This window comes from Capra hircus, chromosome 3 (assembly GCF_001704415.2).
Source record: "Capra hircus breed San Clemente chromosome 3, ASM170441v1, whole genome shotgun sequence".
Lineage (NCBI taxonomy): Eukaryota > Metazoa > Chordata > Mammalia > Artiodactyla > Bovidae > Capra > Capra hircus.
Genome location: NC_030810.1, coordinates 44,034,009 through 44,060,204, shown reverse-complemented (window position 1 = coordinate 44,060,204; position 26,196 = coordinate 44,034,009). Strand labels below are relative to the sequence as shown.

At 38.5% G+C, this 26,196-nt stretch overlaps 1 protein-coding gene across 1 annotated transcript; it reads left to right on the top strand.

Annotated features, from left to right (window-relative positions):
• Window positions 2,358-26,196, top strand: RPE65 (RPE65, retinoid isomerohydrolase). Its single transcript, XM_005678276.2, has 14 exons — window positions 2,358-2,414; window positions 3,564-3,646; window positions 4,845-4,995; window positions 6,454-6,561; window positions 6,665-6,806; window positions 13,455-13,602; window positions 14,986-15,067; window positions 15,306-15,438; window positions 15,543-15,682; window positions 16,355-16,484; window positions 22,785-22,899; window positions 22,998-23,092; window positions 23,199-23,310; window positions 24,608-26,196. Exons 1-14 carry the CDS (start codon window positions 2,404-2,406, stop codon window positions 24,757-24,759), a joined length of 1,602 nt encoding a protein of 533 aa, XP_005678333.1. The 5' UTR covers window positions 2,358-2,403; the 3' UTR covers window positions 24,760-26,196.

Below are 26,196 nucleotides of genomic sequence, written 5' to 3'. Positions count from 1 at the left end.
AGAATGGATGCTTTTGAACTGTGGTGTTGGAGAAGACTCTTGAGAGTCCCTTGGACAGCAAGGAGTTCCAACCAGTCCATTCTGAAGGAGATCAACCCTGGGATTTCTTTGGAAGGAATGATGCTAAAGCTGAAGCTCCAGTACTTTGGCCACCTGATGGGAAGAGTTGACTCATTGGAAAAGACTCTGATGCTGGGAGGGATTGAGGGCAGGAGGAGAAGGGGACAACAGAGGATGAGATGGCTGGATGGCATCACTGACTCAATGGACGTGAGCCTGAGTGAACTCCGGGAGATGGTGGTAGACAGGGAGGCCTGGTGTGCTGTGATTCATGGGTTGCAAAGAGTCGGACACAACTGAGTGACTGAACTGAACTGATGAATTATCTCGTTGAACTGTGCCATATTTCAAGTCAGAAACCTTCTGGCAAACCTTGTTCTGCCTTCTATTTCTCCATACATTCACCAAGCACAGAGTTTTATCAGTCTTTCTCTGAAACAGTTCTTGAATCTGACCATTCACATCTTCCCACCGCACCACCCCCCCCCCATTCCCCTTCATCAACTACCTTCACTTATTTGGTCACTTTCTAGTTTAAATTGCCGAAGTCTCCCATTCCAACATATTGTCCACAATGTAATCAGAGTGGTCTTAATAAAAGGCAGATCAGATCATATCACTCTCCTGGGTAAAATATTTCAGTGACTTCCTCTGTTCTCATGATATGGGTATCAATTTATTTTCATAGTTCACAGAGCTCCGCAAAATTTGGCCTATGATTATCTCTAGTCTAACTTCATCTCTTGTCATTTTCCCAAATCTTGCTCACTTCCAGACTTTTGTAAATTCCTTCAGGCTGTTCCTAAACTCTTCTCCCTGCACTTTGACTGGCTAATGTTTATATATTCTTCCTATCTCATCTTAGATACATTCTCAAAAATCTTCCATATATCAATACAGATGTTCATTCTATGTGATACTATAGTATCCTATATTACCATCATTTTCTAGATACAGACTTCTTAGTTATAAATAGTAAAACTACCTCTAGTTAATCAAAGCTGCACACACAAATTTTAAATACTAGATAGCTAATAGCATCTCCGGGATAGCTAAAAAATGAGACTGGGAGACTACCAGGCCAGTGATAATGCTCCAGGCCCCACTGTAGAATGGTTCCACACCACGATGCCTTGGATGAATAGAGATACCCCTGATCTTGGGCACTGTACCACTGAGACTTCTGCCCTTGCCTCTGATTGATGGAGTCCAGGTCACATGCCTGAATCTTCAGTGCAAAACATGCTGGGAAAGTAAGGTTTTGTCACCTATCTTGGAGAGTGCTCAGATATACTGCTTTATAGGTTTGTTGAAGATCTTGAGGATAAGTAGCCTAACAACTTATTAATATTGAAATGAGTTAAATAGTTTAATGAGTTTAACAGGTTAATAAGTTAATGAGTTTCTTAAAAATGTTAGTTATCAGCTGGTATAGCATATATCTTGTATGTTCTTGGGGAGCCCTTTGGATAGTACCATGTTTGTGCTGACAAACTATTGAGGCTTAATAAAAAGTGTGTGGAAATGTGAATGGAATATTGCTATTTACATTCTGAGTGCAGCACATGTACCAAGGAATAGGAAGGTGACGTGGAGTTCAGGCAAGCTTTAGTGAAAAGCAAGGATATCATAAGGGGTTCATCTGCAGCACATCAAAAGAACACAGCTGAATTCCTCAGCCTGGTCAGAAATGGGCCCTGAAAGGGGTCAAAAAGGTGACCAGAGAGGGTGAGAGGTACTGCAGTGTGCTTCTATAACACTCCATACTTCTCCAATCATAGCGCTGATAACATTTTATAGAATAGCTTGTTAGTTTCTTATCATTCTTGCAGAGATACAAGATCTGTGAAGACAGAGATAGCTTATCTATGCCTGCTCCATAGACAATGAGTAACAGATATTTTCAAAAATAAGTAAGTGAAAGAATAGTGAATGAGGGTAAAGATGAGGGCATAGAGGAAGAGAGAGGTAGGCACCAGAGAAGGATACCAGGTTCCCGTGGGGTGACATGGATCAGCTCAGGCCTGATGCTAGCCACTCCCACACAACTCCTTTCTTTCTAATCCACTTCTTGTTCTCTTTGGGAAGGATTGAGGTCTCTGGAAGATGGCCAAAAAACAATTAAGCGAGCAGCCAGCCCAAATTAATGCTCAAGTATCAGGAGTATCTGAGTCCTGAAAGCCACTTCTGTTTTCCCTCTCTCAGCTGAGGGGGTGGGAAGAGGTTCCCAAAGCCACCTCTCCTTTCAGGGAGATTTAGAAGGCATATAAAGGCCCCTGGCTGAGGACTTGCTTCCTCACTCCACAGCTGGTGCCAGAACTCTCAATCCTCTACCGAGAGAAAATGTCCATCCAGTAAGTATCTCTGGGAGATTGTTTTATTAATGCCTTAGTGCGTTGATGGTAAATCAGCTATTTCAAGAACTCCTGAAGACAACTGAGGATCCATTTAGGAAAAGCCTTGGGTCTTGGTGGGAGAGTTTGTTTCTTTCTATACACATATTGAAGCAAATATCTAGAAGTCAGGTCTAAGTTACAGTGGGATTTTATGGCTTGGAATGGGCCTTGGAAGCAGTAGTGAGCATGAAGATTCAATGAGGCAGACCTGGGTTCTACTTCTTGTCCAGTCATTTCCTAACTGTGTTATCTTAGGCAAGTTACTTTTTAAAGTCTAGGCTTTTCCATATATAGGATAAGTAATACTTACCTCATTTTGGTGCTGTGATATTTAAATGAATGAAGAGCATATAAATTCCTTTTGATGGTATGTGGCACATAGTAAATGCTTACTAAAAAATAAGTGCCTAAATTAGGCAGTCTTGTCAGAGCTCTCACTCTAAGAAGTCATATAATGAGCCAAAGTGAGAAGGAAGAACATTAAAATATATATATGTATATATGATCTAAATATTCTTATCAGACTACTTTTAAAATGTAGTGAAGCTCTTGGAGATTGGTGACGAAATAAGACAGTGGGAAGAGATGATGGTATAATATGCATGAATAGCAAAGGATGAGGTATTGACCCCAAAACCTGTGGTCTCCCAGTTCATAAGAGGGAGAGGAATGAGACTGGGAGTCAAGAGAATGAATGATGCAGTAAGCTGAGGGTGCTGACAGGGTAGGGATAATTCTGTGGGAAGGACTTGATCAGGAAGAGAAGTGACAATGATAATGGGATTTGTTGACTTGTCCTCAGAAATATGGGAAAACTGCGGAAGGTAAGTCCACTGTAATATTAAAAGGGAGGTCATTTTCCTTGTCATCAAAGGAGAAAAACCAACCTGGGCCTTTGCCAACGTGATACATTTCTGCCACCCTTCCCCAGTTTCTACCACCACCACCGTATCTCCTCCCAAAACACTGTACTCTCAGCTCCAGCTGGACTGGCAGTACACACCAGCATTGAGTAGACGGCATCTTTTCTTGTGGAGCTCTGCCTCTGTCTCCATGGACTCCCTGAGATTCCACATGAACTTATTCCTCATTATTCCACCATTTCAGAGTTGAACATCCAGCTGGTGGTTACAAGAAACTGTTTGAAACTGTGGAGGAACTATCCTCACCGCTCACAGCCCATGTTACAGGTTGGTCTCAGCTTTCTTGAAGCCATCTTCTTTTTTTTGTTGGGATCTCTCTTTGCTGTCTCCTTATTCATTGGCATCTCTCAGCATAGGTTCCCCTATGGGCTACAAAGAGAGAAATCTGGAGATTTGGGCTTTTTATACCAAGAACTCATTTCCTCTTTTCCTTACTTTTCTAAGATATATATTTTAAAAATGCAACCTAACTGGAATTCATTAACTACTGGGACTGTACCTTTGTCATCTTTAAACTGTCTCCTCCCAATTGCCTCTTCTGGAAAATAGAAAAGATGAACCCAGTGCTCTTTCTCAACTAGATTCTGATGTTAACAGTCTAGATGCAAGCAATCAAATTAATGGTGTGTCTGTTAGGTGAGCCATGTCTTCTTTTCAAATTTTTATCAGAAATATAAATCCATATAAAGTGGACTGCTGAAACTGAGCTGTATGAAATAATACATTTCAGGTTGGAGAGTTGACAAGGATTAAACAAATACTGCCATATGCTGTACATTCAAGGACCAAAGGGCACAACCTGTTTAGACTGAACGGCCTTAAAACCTTTATTGTGTGTCCCTCATTTTGCAGAGAAGGACACTGAGGCCCAGAGATAGCACACAGCAAATCCTGAAGCAGAATCCAGGTCTCTGACAGCCCTGTGTACTTTCTGCTACAGCAAGGTGACCTTTATCTGGACAATAGCCCATATTCTCAAAGGAATTTAGCTCTATATTTTAAAAAGCCAATTTCCTATTGTTTCACAGAAATGGTTTGTTCTATCAACACATCTTTTTTTTAGTATCTTGATCTCTTCTTCTAATCCATCCCTCCTGTATCAAGAAATTTGAATTTTTTTCTTAAAAGTAAGATGGTAAAAATGCAAATGTATTGGTAGCTGGGAATATCTGTTAGATGGAGAATCCCGTTCCATTCCAGATGTTCTTCCTTGTCTCCTTCCAACCTTTTGTTTAAACTCAGAGATGCTGCCACATTTCCCAACCTTGGTTCCCTAGAAAAAGGAGAGTCAGCCAGCAGGCATTTCCTGAGAGCTACTCCGCGTGAGAGCTGGGAATGGAAATCACTGCCAGCTTTAGAAGTAAAAGGCTGCCCATCCAGATGGCTTTATATAATCACTGCTCCTTACCAGGGGTGAGAAGAGCAGGTATAAGAAACAAGATTCTGTGTCTCACTTTCCTCACAGGCAGGATCCCCCTCTGGCTGACCGGCAGTCTCCTTCGATGTGGGCCAGGACTCTTTGAAGTTGGATCGGAACCATTTTACCACCTGTTTGATGGGCAAGCCCTCCTGCACAAGTTTGACTTTAAAGAAGGGCATGTCACATACCACAGAAGGTAAAGAACACTAGGTTCCACTCCCCTTCCTAGGGTTGGGGCCTAGCACAGCTCCTCCTTGCATGTTCTTTTTAACCTCCTGAACCCAATAGGAGACTTTATACTCACCTCCACTCAGAATCCTCCTGGGCCATGAGTCTGCATGGACACCTGGGAGCTATAGGACAGGATAAAGAAACAGCAAAGAACTAGGGCTTTGGGGTCTGACATGCCTGGCATCAAATCCTATATGCCCTAGATACCATTTGTCTAGGTGGGTGCCCTTTGGCAAGCTGTTAACTTCTACTTCTTTGTTTTGTCATCTATAAAAATGGGAGAAGTAAAAGAATCTACTTCAGAGTTTATTACAAGGATAAAATGAGAACACAGTCCTTAGTCCATCAGAAGCATTTAATAATAATAATAGTCATTTTATTATTATTAGACCATGTATCACTTGATTTCTTTCCTTTTTTGTAATCAGGAAGGCCAATGGGAAGGAGGGAGGGGGTGTCACAGAGCAGGCAAGGACCAAATATGTCATAATAATACCAGGAATAAGTTTTCTAAAAACAGGAGATGGTTGCTAAAAGGCTTGAGGCCCTAAGCCATCACTCCAACTTCATTACAAAGACTCATTAGCACCACAATAAATACTTTGTTTCATGTTTTAATATTCAGGCCTGTTAGTGGTTTTGTTGATCACCACAGATTTCAGGCATTCTGAAGAGACATCAAAAGTAAGAATAAATGGAGTCTTGAAGTAGTTGGGATAACTTGGACTGTTTTAGAAGAGAAACAGATCAAGTCAAGCAAAAATTTAGCTATGAAAGCTTATTTTGGAGGTCAGAGAAAGCCTTCTAAAGACCTTGGTACTTTTTCCTCTTCACAAAAGTACAAAATCAAATTTTAATTGGCTCTCCACATGAGAAACCCTAGGCAACGTATGCTGTCTAGGCTGGGATATGGTTGAGGAGGTCTGCCTGTGTAAAAGACTGGATTCAAAAATATCTACTTTTAAAAGTAGCAAAATAAAATTTTAAATTAAAGAAAAACACTAGAGGAATAGAAGGAAGATTGAAGGAAATCTAATTCAGCATACCATGTTCTATACCTCCCTGCTCAGTGTAGGCTGGTGAGTCATAGGGTACAGGAAGTCAGAAGCCCAATTTGAACTATCCATGGGACTATGTAGCATGATATGGAAAAGTCTTATTTTCTGGCTCAGGCCATATATGCCGATCATTAGCTTCTCTGAGCCTTGATTTCTCATCTGTCACTGTGAAGTTTATAATTGGAGCTCATGGCACATGGTCTCCTTCTCCTTCAGTCACCCCAAGAAAGTGACCTGACTCTTCATTCTCCATGTTGTGAATTTATGATTCTTGATAAGGGCACATGGAATGACCTTCTATGCTCCCCAGGGACTACACTAATTCCCCTTCTCTGTGACATTTCCCATATCTCAATGTCCTTCAGGTTCATCCGCACTGATGCTTACGTACGGGCAATGACTGAGAAAAGGATCGTCATAACAGAATTTGGCACCTGTGCTTTCCCAGATCCCTGCAAGAATATATTTTCCAGGTTTCTGAAACCCAACTGCATGTTATTAAAGACATTTTACATTAGCCATTTTTCTCTCATGGCTTGAAAGTTACTGGACTAAAAAATCCATTTGCTTCTACAGGTTTTTTTCTTACTTCCGAGGAGTGGAGGTTACTGACAATGCCCTTGTTAATATCTACCCAGTGGGGGAAGATTACTATGCCTGCACAGAGACCAACTTCATTACAAAGATTAATCCTGAGACCTTGGAAACAATTAAGCAGGTAGGACACAGTGTTAAAAGATATTGCTTAGGAATTTAGAATTTGTACCTTAGAATTAAGTCCACTGTACATTTTGTTTGGAAGAATATGAGAGCCAGATAGATTAAGTTTCAAATCCCTGCTTTGTCATCAACTACTAGCGATGTGACATAAAACAGAATTTTCTTCTCATTTGTGAAATTTCAAATATTTATTGCATGAATTAGAGGAAAACTGTATAAAATGCCTAACATATTTATTTGTGACACAAGTATTAAGTCCCTTCCATGTACCAGAATGTATGATAGATGCAAAAGATACATCAAAGAGTAAGACAAAATGGTCCCTGCTCTTTGTGGTTTTTATAGGCTAGCATGGAACTGGCACATTTAATATTGAAAAGGTTAAATTCATGGTTCTAGGAAATGTGTTGCACCAATTTTACACCTTCTTATAGAACTTCTTGTTAGAAATAAAAGCCATACCTTAAATGAAAAAGTATAAAGAAACATGTGAGCAATATTAGAAAGTGATAAATTTTGCTGAGATATGAGGCAGTCTCAGTGCAGCATTCAGTAAAACAGATCTACATTTTCAACCAATGTTTATTAAGTTGCAGCTGTTTTCTTTCTTTTTTTTTTTTGCTTTGTGAATTTATTTTTTTAATTAATTAATTTTATTTTATTTTTTAATATAAATTTATTTATTTTAATAGGAGGCTAATTACTTTACAATATTGTATTGGTTTTGCCATATATCAACACGAACCTGCCACAGTTGTACACGTGTTCCCCATCCCGAACCCCCCTCCCACCTCCCTCCCCATACCATCCCTCTGGGTCATCCCAGTGTTTTCAAGGCATCATTCTTACTTTCAGAACACTTAACATCTAAGTGGAGAAATCAATTAATATATTACTTAACTATAATAGAGTAGAGCACTTTCACAGCATCATCTTTCAGGATTTGAAATAGCTCAACTGGAATTCCATCACCTCCACTAGCTTTGTTCATAGTGATGTTTTCTAAGGCCCACTTGACTTCACATTCCAGGATGTCTGGCTCTAGGTGAGTAATCACACAATCGTGATTATCTTGGTCATGAAGATCTTCTTTGTACAGTTCTTCTGTGTATTCTTGCTACCTCTTCTTAATATCTTCTGCTTCTGTTAGGTCCATACATTTTCTGTCCTTTATCGAGCCTATCTTTGCATGAAATGTTCCCTTGGTATCTCTAATTTTCTTGAAGAGATCTCTAGTCTTTCCCATTCTGTTGTTTTCCTCTATTCCTTTGCACTGATCAATGAAGAAGGCTTTCTTATCTCTTCTTGCTATTCTTTGGAACTCTGCATTCAGATGCTTGTATCTTTCCTTTCCTCCTTCGCTTTTCGCTTCTCTTCTTTTCACAGCTATTTGTAAGGCCTCCTCAGGCAGCCATTTTGCTTTTTTGCATTTCTTTTCCATGGGGATGGTCTTGAACCCTGTCTCCTGTACAATGTCACGAACCTCTGTACATAGTTCATCAGGCACTCTATCTATCAGATCTAGTCCCTTAAATCTATTTTTCACTTCCACTGTATAATCATAAGGGATTTGATTTACATCATACCTGACCTAAATCAGTATGCACCCAATATGCCAGCAAATTTGGAAAACTTAGCAGTGGCCCCAGGACTGGAAAAGGTCAGTTTCCATTCCAATCCCAAAGAAAGGCAATGCCAAAGAATGCTCAAACTACCGCACAATTGCACTCATCTCACACGCTAGTAAAGTAATGCTCAAAATTCTCCAAGCCAGGCTTCAGCAATACATGAGCTGTGAACTTCCAGATGTTCAAGCTGGTTTTAGAAAAGGCAGAGGAACCAGAGATCAAATTGCCAACATCCGCTGGATCATCGAAAAAGCAAGAGAGTTCCAGAAAAACATATATTTCTGCTTTATTGACTATGCCAAAGCCTTTGACTGTGTGGATCACAAGAAACTGTGAAAAATTCTGAAAGAGATGGGAATACTAGATCACCTGACCTGCCTCTTAAGAAACCTGTATGCAGCTCAGGAAGCAAAGGTTAGAACTGGACATGGAACAACAGACTGGTTCCAAATAGGAAAAGGAGTACATCAAGGCTGTATATTGTCACCCTGCTTATTTAACTTCTATGCAGAGTACATCATGAGAAACGCTGGGCTGGAAGAAGCACAAGCAGGAATCAAGATTGCCAGGAGAAATATCAATAACCTCAGATATGCAGATGACACCACCCTTATGGCAGAAAGTGAAGAGGAACTCAAAAGCTTCTAGATGAAAGTGAAAGAGGAGAATGAAAAAGTTGGCTTAAAGCTCAACATTCAGAAAACGAAGATCATGGTATCTGGTCCCATCTCTTCATGGGAAATAGATGGGGAAACAGTGTCAGACTTTCTGTTTTGGGAGCTCCAAAATCACTTTAGATGGTGACTGCAGCCATGAAATTAAAAGAGGCTTACTCCTTGGAAGAAAAGTTATGACCAACCTAGATAGCATATTGAAAAGCAAAGGCATTACTTTGCCAACAAAGGTTCGTCTAGTCAAGGCTATGGTTTTTCCAGTGGTCGTGTATGGATGTGAGAGTTGGACTGTGAAGAAAGCTGAGCCCCAAAGAATTGAAGCTTTTGAACTGTGGTGTTGGGGAAGACTCTTGAGAATCCCTTCGACTGCAAGGAGATCCAACCAGTCCATTCTAAAGGAGATCAGCCCTGGGATTTCTTTGGAGGGAATGATGCTGAAGCTGAAACTCCAGTACTTTGGCCACCTCATGTGAAGAGTTGACTCATTGGAAAAGACTCTGATGCTGAGAGGGATTGGGGGCAGGAGGAGAAGGGGGGACGACCGAGGATGAGATGGCTGGATGGCATCACTGACTCGATGGACGTGAGTCTGAGTGAACTCCGGGAGTTGGTGATGGACAGGGAGGCCTGGTGTGCTGCGATTCATGGGGTCTCAAAGAGTCGGACACGACTGAGCGACTGAACTGAACTGAACTGAACTAACTATAATAGAACTAACTATAATAGAATATAGTAAGTCCTTTCACAAAAGGAGTCCTTCTGTGGAAGCGCATATAAAGATTACTTCTAGCAGTGTTGAAGGGTGTGAAGTGGGGCAGATCAAGGAAGATTTAAAAGTATTGTATTTGAGTTAGAAATTAGAGGGAAGGCAAAACTTCATTGAATTTGGGAAAAGAACATTTCACATACAGGAAGTACCATGACCAAACAAATAGAGGTGGGAAACTGGAGAATAAAGAATTTTTTTTTTTTTTTTTTGGTTAGAATTGCAGTATTTCTCAATGGAGGTGGCATTGGCATTGGGCAGGTGGCACTTCATCATTATGGGGACTGTTTCACCAAATGCAGAGGTTTGACATCCCTGGCCTCACCCACTAAACACCAGACATGTCCTCAATCATTGCACAAAACCCAAATGCTCCCCAACATTTCCAACTTTCCCGCTAGGGGACAAAAGCATTCCTAGGTGCAAACTAGTGATCAGAGCATGCCATGTCAAGGGTAGAGTGAAACTATAAGTTTGAATAATGGACAAAAATGTGGAATAAGTTGTTTGGTTGATGGTAAACTACTGAAAGTTTTTGTTCAGAGAAGTGGTATAGCAAAGCTTTAGGTTATTTAATCTGGAAGCTATGCATAAGCTGTATGGGAGGGCAAAAGAACTAGTGGAACTGAAGACCAGAAGGAGAAACTGAGTGTAATAGGAATAGAAAGGAAAGTAGACACAACACTGGGTCTCAATACTACAGGCTGATTTATAATCCCACGGACTGTTTACTAAGGTTTGACATATTCTCAACAGCTTTTTCTTGGTTTAGATGTACGTTTGTAACCACATATGAGTGTGTGTGTAAATCATTTAGAGAAGTCCTGAAACTAAATTTCTAAACTACTCATTTGCCTTTGACAGTATATCAGATTGCCATGGTAATTTAACTGGAAGTGTGAAGTTCATGGTATGGCTCCAGAATAGACTTTATTAGAAGTTAAGTTTCATTGTGAGCAGCACTATACCCTAACTTCATATAAAAATGTAATTTTAAAAATTTGAGGGTTTTTTGTTTGTTTATTTGTTTACCATGACTGAAATAGCCTGCTAACAAGTACCTTTGCCTCTAGACTGATTCCCTTAAATACAACTTCCTTAATTCAGTAGAAGTATTTTTTTTTCTAAAATGCAAGTATAAATGTGCTATTCCATCTAGTGCACCCACAGTTTCCAAGATATAGTTAAAACACAGACCTTTGTGGCTGGCCCATTTTTCTTTCTCCTTCTCCATGTGTGCTCTTCACCACAGCCATGCTGAATGACTAGACTTCCCTAAGCAGCATTCACTATTTACACCTCTATGCCTTTACAGCAAGGTTCCTGCTTCCTAGAACACATCGTTATCATTCTGCATCTGACTGACTTTTACTCATCTTTCAACATGAGTTGGAGTCATCGCCCTTGGGAAGCCCTGCCTAATCTCCCAGTTTGGGTTAAATGGCTTTTCTTTATAGATATGGTTTTGCACTTACTACACTTATTCCAGCTCATTGTTCTAGTGTTGTTGTTCAGTCACCCAGTCATGTCGGACTCTTTACCACCCCACAGACTGCAGCATGGCGGGCCTCCCTGTCATCACCATCTCCCGGAGTTTGCCCGAGTTCATGTTCATTGCATCAGTGATGCTGTCCAGCCATCTCATCCTCTGACACCCTCTTCTTCTGCCCTCAGTCTTTCCCAGAATCAGGGACTTGTCCAATGAGTCATCTGTTCCTGTCAGATAAGCAAAATACTGGAGCTTCAGCTCCAGCATCAGTCCTTCCAGTGAGTATTCAGGGTTGATCTCCCTTAAGACTGACTGGTTTGATCTTGCTGTCCAAGGGGCTTTCAGGAGTCCTCTCCAGCACCACAGTTTTAAGGCATCAATTCTTTGGCATTCTGCCTTCTTTATGGTCCAGCTCTCACAACTGTATGTGACCACTGGGAAGACCATAGCCTTGACTATATGGACCTTTGTCAGCAGAATCACATTTCTGCTTTTCAACACACTGTCTAGGTCTGTCATCACTTTCCTGCCATAAAGCAATTGTCTTCTGATTTCATGGCTGTAGTCATGGTCTGCAGTGATTTTGGAGCCCAAGAAGAGGAAATCCGTCACTACTTCCACCTTTTCACCTTCTATTTGCCATGCAGTAATGGGGCCAGATGCCATGATCTTAATTTTTTTAACATTTAGTCTTAAGTTGGCTCTTTCACTCTCCTCCTTCACCCTCATCAACAGGCTTTTTAGTCCCTCTTTGCTTTCTGCCATTATAGTGGCATCATCCACATATCTGAGATTGTTGATGTTTCTCCCACCTATCTTAATTCCGGCTTGTAGCTTATCAGCCCGATATTTCTCATGATATTCTCAGCATATAAGGTGACAGCAGACAGCCCTGATGTACTCCTTTCTCAGTCTTGAACCAATCAGTTGTCTAGTACAGCGCTGTCAATGGAACTTTCTACAACACTTCTATATCTACATTGTCTAAGTGTTGTTGAGTACATGGATGTGGCTAATGTGACTGAGGAACTGAATTTGAAGTTCTGTCTAATTATGATTAACTTACATTTAAATTGCTACATGTGGCTGCAGTATTGGATACTGCCAGTCATTACTGAAATTTTGAAAAGCAAGGACTATCTCTGTTTTCCTAGACACTGACACAGCATCTGGCTTATAATAGAAGCCCAGCGAGTACTTGACAAATGACTGAGTGAATTAATGTCTTGCCTAATATTTAAATGAGAGTGCTAAAAACTTCGTAAGCTTTAAAACATTTTCTCTCAATCAAATAGAAAGAACTTTGGTTAGACAAATATATAACCATGGATTATTTATTCAATAAATCTTTACCGAGTAGGTCCCAAGCAGAAATTCTAGTGCTCTACATCTTTTGACGAGTCACTTGACTTCTCTGACTCCTCAAGTTCTCCTTAGGTAAATTGAGAGGTTTGTGATAGATTATGGTTTTGAATTTTTTATAAGAATCCAAATTCAACTGAAGTACTGAATCCTGTCTTCAGAAGTTTCCATTAATTCCAGGAAATCATGGTTCCCCTGAAGTCTATTTAGGTTAAGACTTTCTATACTAGAATTCTGAGGTTTCTTTCAGTTCCAAATTCCTTTACATGTAAGACACGATTTGGTATTTAGGTTGTATCATACAAAATTTGTGTTTTTGTAAAATGAAAATTAATAACTATCAACATGCAGTTCAATGTAATTCAATAAGGAAAATGTAAAGGTGTTTCAGGATTAAAATTTATCACTGTTTGAGGACAGCTTGTATATACAAAAGGAAAATAACCAACCAGAGAAATGATGGTCTACATCAACAGAAGAACACAGTCAGAGAGAACTTAAAAATTTCAAAGGCATGAAGGGTCAATGTGGGGGTCAGAGAAGAGCTCTACACTAAAGTTGGAACTTCCAAAGGTTTGAAAGAAAGTAGGACCCCAGAGAGATAGAAGGAAAGAGAAAGTGCACTTAGGGTAAAGGTGCAAATGGTCATGGTGAGGTCAGATTGAGGGACCAAAGATACAATACAGTTTTTCTCTTAACATGGGTGACATCTCTTTTCCTTCCATAGGTTGACCTTTGCAACTATGTCTCAGTTAATGGAGCCACTGCTCACCCCCACATTGAAAATGATGGGACTGTTTACAACATTGGTAATTGCTTTGGGAAAAATTTTTCAATTGCCTACAATATTGTAAAGATCCCACCACTACAAGCAGGTCAGTTTACCACTTTGATTCTTCTTAAAACAAGTATCTATAATGTGAGAAAATTACTGGAAATACAAGATGTCAGATCAGGAATATGAGGACTGCACTATAAGGACTGTTAAATTACTTTTAGATTTTCAGAAAACTATAATCATCCTCACCCTACCAGGGAACAAATACCCAATAGCACCATAGTAGGAAATAACAAATTGAAAATACAAAAAGCATGTGGCCATGTTCTGTTCTACAGTGTTTCAAAGATGTAGTGTATATGTGACTTTGATCATATCAAATTTAGATTTAAATCAAGCAAATAGTTATTAAGCACTTATCCATGTGCCAGACACAATTGAGATTTTAAACAAACATATGTGTACATATATGAAAGTGTATTCAGTATTTTATATGTATTTAATTCCCAAAACTACAAACAAAACCTTTTAACTCATATATAGACTATAGAGAAAGAATGCTAAAACAGAAGAGAGTGCTCTTTAGAATTCTACATTCATCCTCCATTTGTTGCAAGAAATTTGATATTGATCTTATTAATAGAATTATTTGCATATATATGGATTTTTATTAGTTTTTGCTTAGTATAATTTGTGAAGTTTAGATCCTGAACCAGCAGTATCACCTGGAAACCTGTTAGAAATACAAATCTCAAGCCCCACCTGAGGTAGACTGAATGAGTAACTCTGAGGGTGGGCCCATGCTCAGTATTTTCAGAAGCTTTTTATGTATTTCTGGTGTACACTAAGGTTTAAAGACACTGCCTTAGTAGCAAATAAACTTTAATGTGCTTAAGAGTTATTGTACCGGGCTATTGACACAGAAAGGGCTTCCCAGGTGGCACTAGTGGTATATGCCAATGCAGGAGACATAAAAGACAGGGGTTTGATCCCTGGGTCTGGCAACCCACTCCAGTATTCTTGCCTGGATAATCCCATGGACAGAGGAGATTAATGGGCTACAGTCCATAGGGCCGCACAGAATTGGACATGACTGAAGGGACTTGGCACCCACAAACAACAAAACCACATATTCTAAATTTAAGAGATTGTAAAAGTCACTTTGACCATACTAAAGTTTTGCCTACTCCCTTGACTTAGAATCCACCTTCAGTTAGTAAGATGTGACTCCACTATACTCTATCTACCACACACTGTTTGAGTGCACTTTCCAAATCTGCTGCTATTTGGATTTTCCTGGGTGATTGCAGCTCCACATGAAATTTCCCTCAGAAATGCCAGTGACTAAGAAAATGGAAATAAACTCTTTAAAAAATCAAGATCTGAAAATGTATTTCTTTGCTCGCATAAGCTGTTCTAAATGCTTTGTATTTAAAAAAAAGAGGCTGTTCCACAGCCTTTTAAAACCACTTTATTTCAGACAAGGAAGATCCAATAAGCAAGTCAGAGATCGTTGTACAATTCCCCTGCAGTGACCGATTCAAGCCATCTTACGTCCATAGGTAACTCGAAGGCCTGCTATGAATCTTCAGGAAAACTCAAGTTTAAAGATCTGCTTTGCCTACCTTTGATACCAGTCCTGATCATGACATTTTCTTGCAGAAACCTAAATTTAAATGTAATTAATTTCATGTAGGCACTGTTGATTCATATAACTGAGCATACCTCATGTGTACATATTTCTCTGTGGTTTGAGCATCAACCCTTCCCACTCACAAGTTTATTTCTGTTTCTGAACAGTTTTGGTTTGACTCCCAACTATATTGTTTTTGTGGAGACACCAGTCAAAATTAATCTATTCAAGTTTCTTTCTTCATGGAGTCTTTGGGGAGCCAACTACATGGATTGTTTTGAGTCCAATGAAACCATGGGGGTAAGCCTTACATTTATTTGTCAGGTTTATGATTCCAAAGAATATGTGTTTCATAATGCAGACTTTTTTTCTTTTTAAATGCATCAAAATATTCTCACTTTTAGGTTTGGCTTCATATTGCTGACAAAAAAAGAAAAAAGTATATCAATAATAAATACAGGACCTCTCCTTTTAACCTCTTTCATCACATCAATACCTATGAAGACCATGAGTTTCTGATTGTGGATCTCTGTTGCTGGAAAGGGTAAGAGAGTACACTGAATGAATAAATGTTACATCTCCAGTTGCTCCTGGAAATCAGGTTTGTTTGTTTGTTTTCAGAGATACTGCGTTCAATATTTAATCTGAGTTATATCTTTTAAAAGTATGCTTAAGTCACAAAATATGACTTAAAAAGCTGTAGGGAGTTTAGGTAATCAGAAACACAAACTGAACCTAAAAACCATGGTTAATGATAGAAAACTGCTCAGGTCTATGAAACAGACCTGAAAATAAAAGATTCTATGACTTGATGAATGAACTTAAACTTAATTTCCCTCAAATTTAACAAGATTGTTTGAGGAGCCTTAAACTGCATCTGCTCTGGGTTTGATTTTTTTTAAGAAAAGACAGACATTCTTTCTTCAGAACAGCAAGTCACTAAAAGAGACAGTAGCCCCTGAAGACACAGACAGAATGGTGATAGAGAAACAGAGCAGAAAGTTTCAAAGGCTGCTGTTTTTAAACATATCCATGAAGCAGGACTCTTTTCTCCACCCAGAGTGGGCAGAAGTGGCTGCAGTATACCTGAGTCTTTAGGAGTTTCTAGATTGGAGACTAAAGAAGAGACAGGCATTTGTGCTTTTAAAAGACATGCATCATGTCTCTAAAATTTTTGTAATTGTCTGTCCTCATGTTTGACTTTTTATTTTTGCAGATTTGAATTTGTTTATAATTATTTATATTTAGCCAATTTACGTGAGAACTGGGAAGAGGTGAAAAAAAATGCCAGAAAGGCTCCTCAGCCTGAAGTTAGGAGATACGTACTTCCTTTGAATATTGACAAGGTAACCACCCTCTACATAGATTTCAGATATAACAAGAATGTTTCATCTTTCTCAGGACTTTTTCTCCTGCTGTGTGTTTATACATAAAGGCTCAAAATTTCTGAACTGGAAGGGACCTTAAAAATTAGCAAATTCAATTCCCCTCATTTTATAAATGAAACCGAAGCTCATGAATTAGCAAAATCCAGTTGTGAAGAGTCAAAGTGAAACCAGTTTTCACTCTCAACCTGTTTTTCTTTTTTCTACAAAATCTTTTTAAAAACTGATTGCTAAAAAACAAACAACAAAAAACTGATTGCAATCCAACTGGTTAGAACATAAACAAAAACAGTGGGATAAGTGGGCGAAAATAACTTAAAACAATAGGTTGGTAATCTTTGAAGGCTTCTAGGTTAGGGTAAAAGGTTTGCATTTTATTTGACAGGTGGTAGGGAGTTAAGGATTTTGAATAGAAGAAAGCCATATTCAGAGTTGGTGAACTGGGTATAAATAAAGTGTACTGACTCTTCTAGTTGTCTCTCCTGCTAAACGTCCAGCTTCCCTGAGCGAGTCTCTCAATGAGCAAGTTACCCCAAAGTTCAGTTGCCCGTTCTGAAACCTAAATAAATTGAACTAAATAATAACTAAGTCATTTGCTGTTTTGATTTTCTAAAATAAGGCTATGTCATGTGTAAGTAGTATTGGAAGTGAAGGAGAAAGATAGGGACCTGTGATTGTAGACAATTTAAATTACTCAGGTGCCAGAAAAATGCAGTGGTAGTAGCGACAGAAAGGCAAAAGTGAGCATTCCTACAGATAGAATTAAAAGGATCCTACATTTGACTGGATGGCAGAATGAATTAAGTCTTAGACATGCAAAACCTTTGGAAATAGGAAATGCAATAGGCAAAGCAAATTTGGAGATAAACATGGACTGTAGAACTAGGAGGAAGGGTAATAATGAGTAAAAGGGCTGACTTAAAGACAAACACAGGTTAACCGGGGCTTCCAGCTTTCTAGTGTGTGATTTGGGGCAAGACATTTAGTCTTTTCACGTCCCCTTTTCTTTATCTGCACTTTCCTGGTGGCTCAGACAGTAAAGAATCTTCCTGCAATGCAGGAGACCCAGGTTCAATCCCTGGATTGGGAAAATCCCCTGGAGAAGGAAATGGCTACCCACTCCATTATCCTCACCTGGAGAATCCCATGGACAGAGGAGCCCGAGAGGCTACAGTTCATGAGGTCACAAAAGAGTTTTACACAACTGAGTAATTAGCACTTTCATTTCATTTTCTTTGTCTATATCCACCATACAGGATTTTTGTGATCAATAAATGAGGTGATATATATCAATCTCTGAATATAGTCCCCCACATAAACTGTGTTAAATAATATTCATTATAATTCTCATCAACAACAAAGAAGTATGAACTTCTCTTGCTAGCAATGTCTATCCTCGTATATTTAATCATCATTTCAATGCCAGTAACTATTCGCTCTTTTCTTCTAACCCTGCTTTGTGTCACAAGGACCTGCCCTTCCACATGAAAGCCTACCAGATACCTTCATGAAGATGTTGTTGATGCTGATCTTATCGTTGTTGATGAGAATTACAAGATCAGCATCAACAACATCTTGATGAAGATATCTGGTAGGCTTTCATGTGGAAGGGCAGGTCCTTGTGACACAAAGCAGGGTTAGAAGAAAAGAGCTAATAGTTATCAGCATTGAAATGATGATCAAATATATGAGGATAGACATTGCTAGCAGCAAAAGTTCATACTTCGGAGTAAGCATTCTAAAAGAAACTTACAAATTTGTTGATTTTTAAAAATGAAGAACTTGACAGCCAGAAAATGTTGAAAGAAAAGATAGCCAAGCACATAAGTTGGGGAAACACCCATGGGCAGAAAGTAGTAGGAAAAGAGGAGTCAGAAAAAGAAAGAAAAAAAAAATCACTAACGGGTCCTAGTTACAACTAAAAGAGGAAAATGCCACATTGACAAAGCAAGAGAGGGTTTCATTGATGTCCACTGCTATGTATAGGCAAGCTGAAAAACATGAAGCTGAAAAAAGGAGCCAAAACCCAGATTTAGTGACCTCTAGGAGAACAGGGAGAGAGGCAGAAATCAGGTTTCAAGCCACAGTGACAATGTGGTGGCAATTACTATAGCCTGTACTTTTAAAGTTTGGCAATGAAGAGAAAACTAGATCATAAATTAGAGAGAGAAGAGATTAAAAAAATGAAGGAAGGACTAAGGAAGGGAAAGAGTATAAGATGACTAAAGCTTCAGGTTTAGTGATTGAAATAATGGTGATATTTTTTAATATATGTTTCTTATTTTTGAATAGGCAGTGCCTTTAATTGGTCAGAAAATCAAAATAACCTAAAAAGGTTTGCACTGAAAGTGTCACTCCAACCTCTTTCTGCATCCATTCCATACCATTCCTCTTCACTTCTATGTTTAACTTTTAATGTCTTTCCTTTCCTTTGCATTTGTTTGTTTATGAAAATATTTTTAAAATGCCAACATATAGAATTATTATTCCCACTTTTTACACAAAAAGTAACTTTCTATATCCACATTTTTATTCCTTGCTTGTTTTCATTTTAAAATATATATTGAAGATCTTACTTTCTTCAACCACACAGTGTACTTTTTTACCAATATGCTGCAGTCCCTCACTGCTGAGCAAGTCATTTCCGTTTTTTGACTGTTACAGATAATGTCACAAGGAATAACTTTGTATGTATGTTCTTTTATGTATATGCACATATAGCAATAGGATAGACTCTCATAAGTGAGTTTGCAGTATCAGAGGATAAACACATCTGTTTTAAAAAGAAAAATAGTGAGAGGGAGAGTGAAAAGGAGGTGCTGGTTTGGAAAGCAAAGATGATGTTACAGATCTCTTACATTAAAAAGCCTGAATTTAATAATAGAAAAAATAAGATACAACAGAGTAAAATCATTAAAGTTACAGTCCCATAAGTAAAGTGTTCAACATCAACATTTGAACTAATTGTATTTTTTTTTCTTAATTCATACAATGCTACAAATCATAAGGACTCACTGTGTTGGATCAATTGTTATTTCCAGGTCTTCTGTATGGAGAGAGAGAGACATATATAAAATTTTCTTTATTTTGCCACCTTTAGGTAGTCATGTATCAATATGTATATGTACATACATGCTGCTCTCTGATTCCCAACATCACCATGAAGAGCCTTGAAGTCACACTTCACGGAGTCTTACAAGATCCATTCCTCACCTCCTATCTCTTCCCAATTCTGAAAATCTTTCACTATTTCCTTTTAGTTCATTGTACATCACCAGAAAAATTCCATCTATCCTCTGCTCAGAAGGTTCCTTCCCTCTTATCTCTTTTACCAAAAAATCTGACACTCTCTAGGACACTGGTCTCTTCAGCAGCAGTTTCCAGGGGTAGCATTTTCTCCTCCAGCCCTTGTATCACTGGGCCTGGAGTTGGAACACTTGTTCCACTTTGCTGCTTCCAAACCATTGTTCCTTCTGCCCACCCTTAAAATCTTTCAGTTTCAAATCTCACTTCAACTAATTATATACCCAAGTGGTATGTGTACATATATATATATAACCCTTCATTATTGTTTTCATGTAGCAATCACCACTCCCTCTTCTTTTGGTTCAGTGTCACACTCCTCTCCCTGATCTACTTCCAACTGTCGGTGATTTCAGTATACACATCATAGATGATTCTTCCAACAGCCTGGCCTCAGTTCCTTGACATCTTCCACTGATCCTGTCTTCCATTCTAACTCAGCCACTCACTTCCCAAGTCATACAATTGACCTTGCTATTACCTTTGACTGTGCTTCTATCATAACCTTGGTTCATACAGGACACATTCTGACTTTCCTTTCAAGATTACCAACCCTATTACAATTCCCACCAGAACTTCCAGTCTATTGAACCTGCTCACCATCTCTCACTCCCCTGAAGACTTATCTTCCCTCCTTATTCAGTTAAAATTTCATGATCATTGTAATCACCCCCTTGAGTAGATCCTCATTTCTCTTGCCGCTTTCTTACTTTATAGAATTTATTTGTCAAAGTCATAAATCCTAGTTAAATTCAACTCTCCACCCACTCCATGCTTATACCTCTGAGGCTCAAATCAAGTGCTAAAAATACACAATTGTGTTAATTGGCCCATTTTTAAATATATGACCACAAACCTTACTGCAACATTTCCCAACTTCATTTTCCTAGTTAAGTATTTCACACCCTCCTCTTTCAAACTTCCCACCTCCACACTCATACTCAATTAATGGCTCAGTTTCCTCTTTTACTAAACAAATGAAAGAAATCAGAAAAGAATGTAGACTCCTGCCACCACATCTACTCACCCACCAGCATCTGCACTCATACTGAATTATCCCTGGTCTTATTCAGAACTAGTCTTTCCCATCCTTCCTCACCCACTCCAGGACATTATTCTACAACACTCCCATTCTGTCATATATCTCACTCTCCTCCTGTTTTTATTAACTCATGCATATCATGCTGTTATTTTGCCTTCTTATAAAATCCTTTTCTTGACTCTTCTTGCCCCTCCGTTTATCCCTTCTTTCCTGTCTTGTGGCCCCTTTAATGTTGGAGGGCACCAGGACTCACCCGTTTGTCCTGCTTCTATTTGTACTTTCACTCCTCTTAAAGACTCATGCCTTAAATCAACCTGCACTTCCACTTCCAACTTCCTTTTAACTCAAGATTCTTGTATGTTATTGCCAATGCTGTCTTTATTTTAATGTTCAGTAAACATCTCAAGTTTAATAAGACAAAACTCAAAATTTTCCTCTTCCCCTACCAAAAACTTTATCCCATCTCCAGCAATCCCCATCTTTATTGTGACAACTCCAGCTTTTAACTATTTGGGCCCCAAACCTTGGAGCCATCCTTGACTTCTCACTTAATTTCATGCCTGTTCCCTATCCAGTATCTTACCTATCAGGAAATCCTCTGCTCTGCCTTCCATTCCTCACTGACTTCAGTGCTACTAGCCCAGTCTGAACCATTGTTTTCCTTTGACTAGACTACTACGAGACAGACTGGTTTTCCTGATTTCACACCTGCATATCCCCTATTCTTAAAGGGATCTTGACAGAGCAGCCAGACTGATTCTTTTAAAAATAAATCATAGCCTTGCAAACTCTTCTGCCCATCTCTTGCTCACAAGAAAAACCCAAGTCCTCACAATGACCCATCAGGCTCTAACCAGTCTGACCCCATTATACCCCTCTACCCTCCTTTCCTGTGTTCTCCCCCCAACTCAGTCAGCACAGCCAACCTGGTCTCCTTAATGCTCTTCAAGCACGCTTGACAATACTCCTGCCTCACGCCTTTGCAATTTGTTTTCTCTGCTTAAATGCTCTTCCCCAGATATCTACATTGCTTCCTTCATCTCCTACAAGTTTTACCCCAAATATCACTTTATCAGTGAAGCCCACCCTGACCACCTACTAAAATTATAAATCACTTACCCTTCACACTTCTGATCTCCCGTACTCTGCTCTGTTTTTCTCTTCACATTCATGGTATACTAAACACTTTATCTATATTTACAGTTTTCCAAATTAGAATGTAAACTCCATAACAATAGGAACTCTGTTCTCTGAAATATCACAAATGCCTAGAATAGAGTCTAGTACAAACCAGGTATTCAAGTATTTAAGGCAAAACTAAATGCATATGTTCTTTGAAGAGCTCATGATATTCATTCCTTTCATAATGTAATCTGAAAAATGATGTGGGGGCAAATTCGGTATCAAGAGATCTTAGAAAACATCAGGTCCAGAAGTTTTTTCATTTGTTTTCTTTTTTGACAACATAAGGATATGATATTTTTCCAATAAAATCAAAATATAGCTAACTTTAATGGAGATAAACATTGTATGGATACCTAGAGGTTGAAGTCTTTGTTACTGTGAAGCAAAATACTTCTTTTCCCAGAACCACATCCTTAGGGCCCTATATGGGCCTATATGGCCCTATATGTTCTTTGAGGTCAGTCTCATTTCACAGATGAGAAGACTACGAGGTTATATTTCTTTTATACATCTCTGACTTTCCCAGTGATACACACTCAGTGACTGACATGGACATGGGCAGCTTTCTCAGTCGTGTTCTTTGTCTCTCCCTTCTAGAGTTTTCTGTACTGACTCTTCTACATGTTGACTTAAGAAATGAAGAACTCAGGAAACTAAACTTGGAAACTGTTCTCATGGCTGCTTGATTTTTATTCCTTGCTCACTGAGATTTCTGTTATCCTCTTTCTTAGGCTGACACAGGCAAGAATTTAGTCACACTCCCCAACACAACTGCCACTGCAATTCTGTGCAGTGACGAGACCATCTGGCTGGAACCTGAGGTTCTCTTTTCAGGGCCTCGCCAAGGTGAGATGGTATAGGAAAAAACTTCACATGTGAGAGAACAAAATGTTCCACTCCGAGAGAGTAATTGAGTTTTCCTAAGCATGTTTTTTATTTTGTAGCATTTGAGTTTCCTCAAATCAATTACCAGAAGTATGGTGGGAAACCCTACACATATGCATATGGACTTGGTTTGAATCACTTTGTTCCAGACAGGGTAATTAATTCCTCTTCCTAATATTTGAGCGGTACTTTGAATCATATGTAAGTCAAGTGAAGCATATTGACTAATTTATTGACTAATTTTTCTTTCTTATAAGCAGCTCTGTAAGCTGAACGTCAAAACTAAAGAAACCTGGGTATGGCAAGAGCCTGATTCATACCCCTCAGAACCTATCTTTGTTTCTCACCCAGATGCCTTGGAGGAAGATGACGGTAATGAGAGTAATAGATGTGTCTGAACCCTCCCTTCTCATTGGAGTTCATATAGTTAATTCGCTAGGAGAGCGGTTATGTTGATTATTTCCAAATGTTCAGAAATAATCCTTCCTGCTATTGAATAGGACAGCACTAAAGAATGTAAATATGTTTGAAAAATAGTTTTATCTTATGACCAGGTTTCATTAGGTACTGTTGGAAAAATGCTTAGAGCACCATACTGATATTCACGATGGAATATCAGTATCTGCTCTAGATGGAGGCGAGAAGGAAGAAGGAGCAGCATGCTATCTAGGTTTTGCCTTTCCTGACCTAGATACATTTCTGAAAAGAAACAGGGTTTTAAGGAGGGAAACTGAATATTCTAACTGATCCAAGAGAATGAGGCTTTGAGATTCTGGTTCTAGTTTTTGTTTTCAGTAAGCTGAGGCTAAAAGGGGATCCAGAGCAACAGTCTGTAAAACAGCAATTCAGATACACTCAACTACAAAGCTGGAACAGCAGGGTAGGTGATACTCTCTGGGTTTAAAATATGGGAGACCACAGAGAAATGAATAGAATAAAGAGTTTTAGAGCCATTTTACACTAAGTAATTTTACATTTGCAGTGCATCCAGTTAATACTGCAAAAAGTTTGTTCCTATTTTGTTTGATAGAAGTAAGCATCCAAGCTAGGTCTTGGAAATTGTAGAAATAATATACCTGACTGTTTTCAAAGTCTTTAATATATGTTTCATTTGATTGTCACAACATTTTTTGCAATAAGTAGAGCAGGTGTTAAATCTTATGACACAAATAAAAACACAGAAACATTCATTAAATAAGAATTCAATGAATATTTACTGTGTTCTAACCATTGTGGTATGCTATCAGGATACAATGGTGGGCAAGAAGGACACTGTCACTCCCTTCCTGGAGCTTATAGTCTAGGGGACTTGAAAAATTTAACATCCCTCTCATGGTCGCCATGGACTTTGCTGGTGACTCAGGCAGTAGAGAATCTGCCTGCGATGCAAGAGAGTACTCTTGCTAGGAGAACTCCATGGACAGAGGAACCTAGCAGCCTACAGTCCATGGGGTTGCAAAGAGTCAGACACGACTGAGCAACTAACACTTTCACTTGCATGGTTGCCACACAGCCAGGTGACAGAAGAGTCAGAACAAGCTATCATGTCATCTGGTTTTCTTTATTTATGAGTGTAATGTCTCCTGTATTATTTCAATGATATTTAATCTATCGCTCTGGGCTTTTTTTTTTTTAATTCAACACTGCCTTATTAACTTCTCATTAACAGGTGTAGTTCTGAGTGTGGTGGTGAGCCCTGGGGCAGGACAAAAGCCTGCTTATCTTCTGATTCTGAATGCCAAGGACTTGAGTGAAGTTGCCAGGGCTGAAGTGGAGATTAACATCCCTGTCACCTTTCATGGACTGTTCAAAAAATCCTGAGCACATTCTAGCATGACATGTTTCTGGTGACAAAACACAGAAAAACATAGTTAGGTCTGCGATCAAATTCTGTTTAGCTTTAGCCTGCTGTCTATAAGGGTTTTAACTTGCAGATGCACACCGTTTTGCAGTATTTTACAGCAAGCACAGAGCTAAGTAAGGAATTCCTTTTTAAAAGTGCTTATTTAGATAATCATACTTAGTGAAACAGGCACATCATAACTAAAAACTCTTTATATATTTACAGTCAAATAGAAATTGAATGTGAATTTATTAAACTGTTTTTCATTCCTATTATAAAAGTATATTTTAGGCACCTATCTGCTCCTATTACTTTTTAACATTTAAAAGCCAAAGTACTCTACAGCTGATATGTATATGGCTTTGCTGTGTCAAGGCAGCATCTTGGAAAAAAGGCTTAGTTACTAAATGTCAAATCAAACTTCTTCTCAAACCAGGGACTTTGATCTAAGACAATCATTATATGCACATATGTATTATTTTCAAAGATTCTCATGGTTTAAACTTTAGTATTTCCATTTTATATAGGCAATTATTACTATTTCTGATTTCACAGTAAAAAAGCCTGTTTCTAGTTCACTGAGGGCTCTCAACCAAATAACTTCTCAGAGATTACATTATCTATTAGAAACTTATATAACATCAAAGCAATTACATATAGTAGTGACTATTTTTTTTAATAGCATAAAATACAAACATAATTGCTGTTTAAAATCAGATTATGGGGATAATAATGTTGGGGGGGGTTATACTTTGTTGCCTCTTCTGCTCAATTACATTTAAGCACTGTGCACCTGACTGAAGAGAAAGTGAAAAAAGAGAAAATACTGTCGTTAACATTCAGATATGAATATAGTTTAAGCACTTTTGTTTTTAAAATTATTCTTTTCTGAGATACATGTTGCAAAAAAAAAATGAAGATTGACAAAAATTTTTATTCTATATCTTAATCCTGTTTTACTAAGTAAAAACAGCTTGAAGGAACAGACTGGCTTGGGTACTTGATGCATCCATTTGATTTCTTTATTTAGATAAAATGCAAACTCATTTTTTAAGATTATAAGTACTCATTAAAATATACTTTTCAAATAAAATCTAAAATTGCAGAAAAGCAGAAATTATAAGGTAAAATCATACAGAGCTCATCTAAGCACAACTATGGTCTTTTCCATCATTTCCCACGTGTGGCTTTTTAATGTAATCATTATTTCTTTGGGAGTAATTCCTAGGTAAACCTAGATATCTCAAAAAAATAAAAAGAAAAATGCCATAGAATAACATGGACTATGTGACTGTAGATAAACATCAATCTGCTGGATTTTGTCTCTAGACATGGCACATGAACTTAATTACACAAAGAAAGCTATTCATACATTTATTTTAAAAATGCAAAAAATAAATTACTGAATAATTACC

Excerpts from the sequence above, each read along its gene's own strand:
- RPE65 (XM_005678276.2), top strand. Across the intron at positions 4,996-6,453 it reads CATGTCACATACCACAGAAG|GTTCATCCGCACTGATGCTT; the intron begins GTAAAGAACACT and ends AATGTCCTTCAG. Across the intron at positions 16,485-22,784 it reads TTCCTTTGAATATTGACAAG|GCTGACACAGGCAAGAATTT; the intron begins GTAACCACCCTC and ends CCTCTTTCTTAG.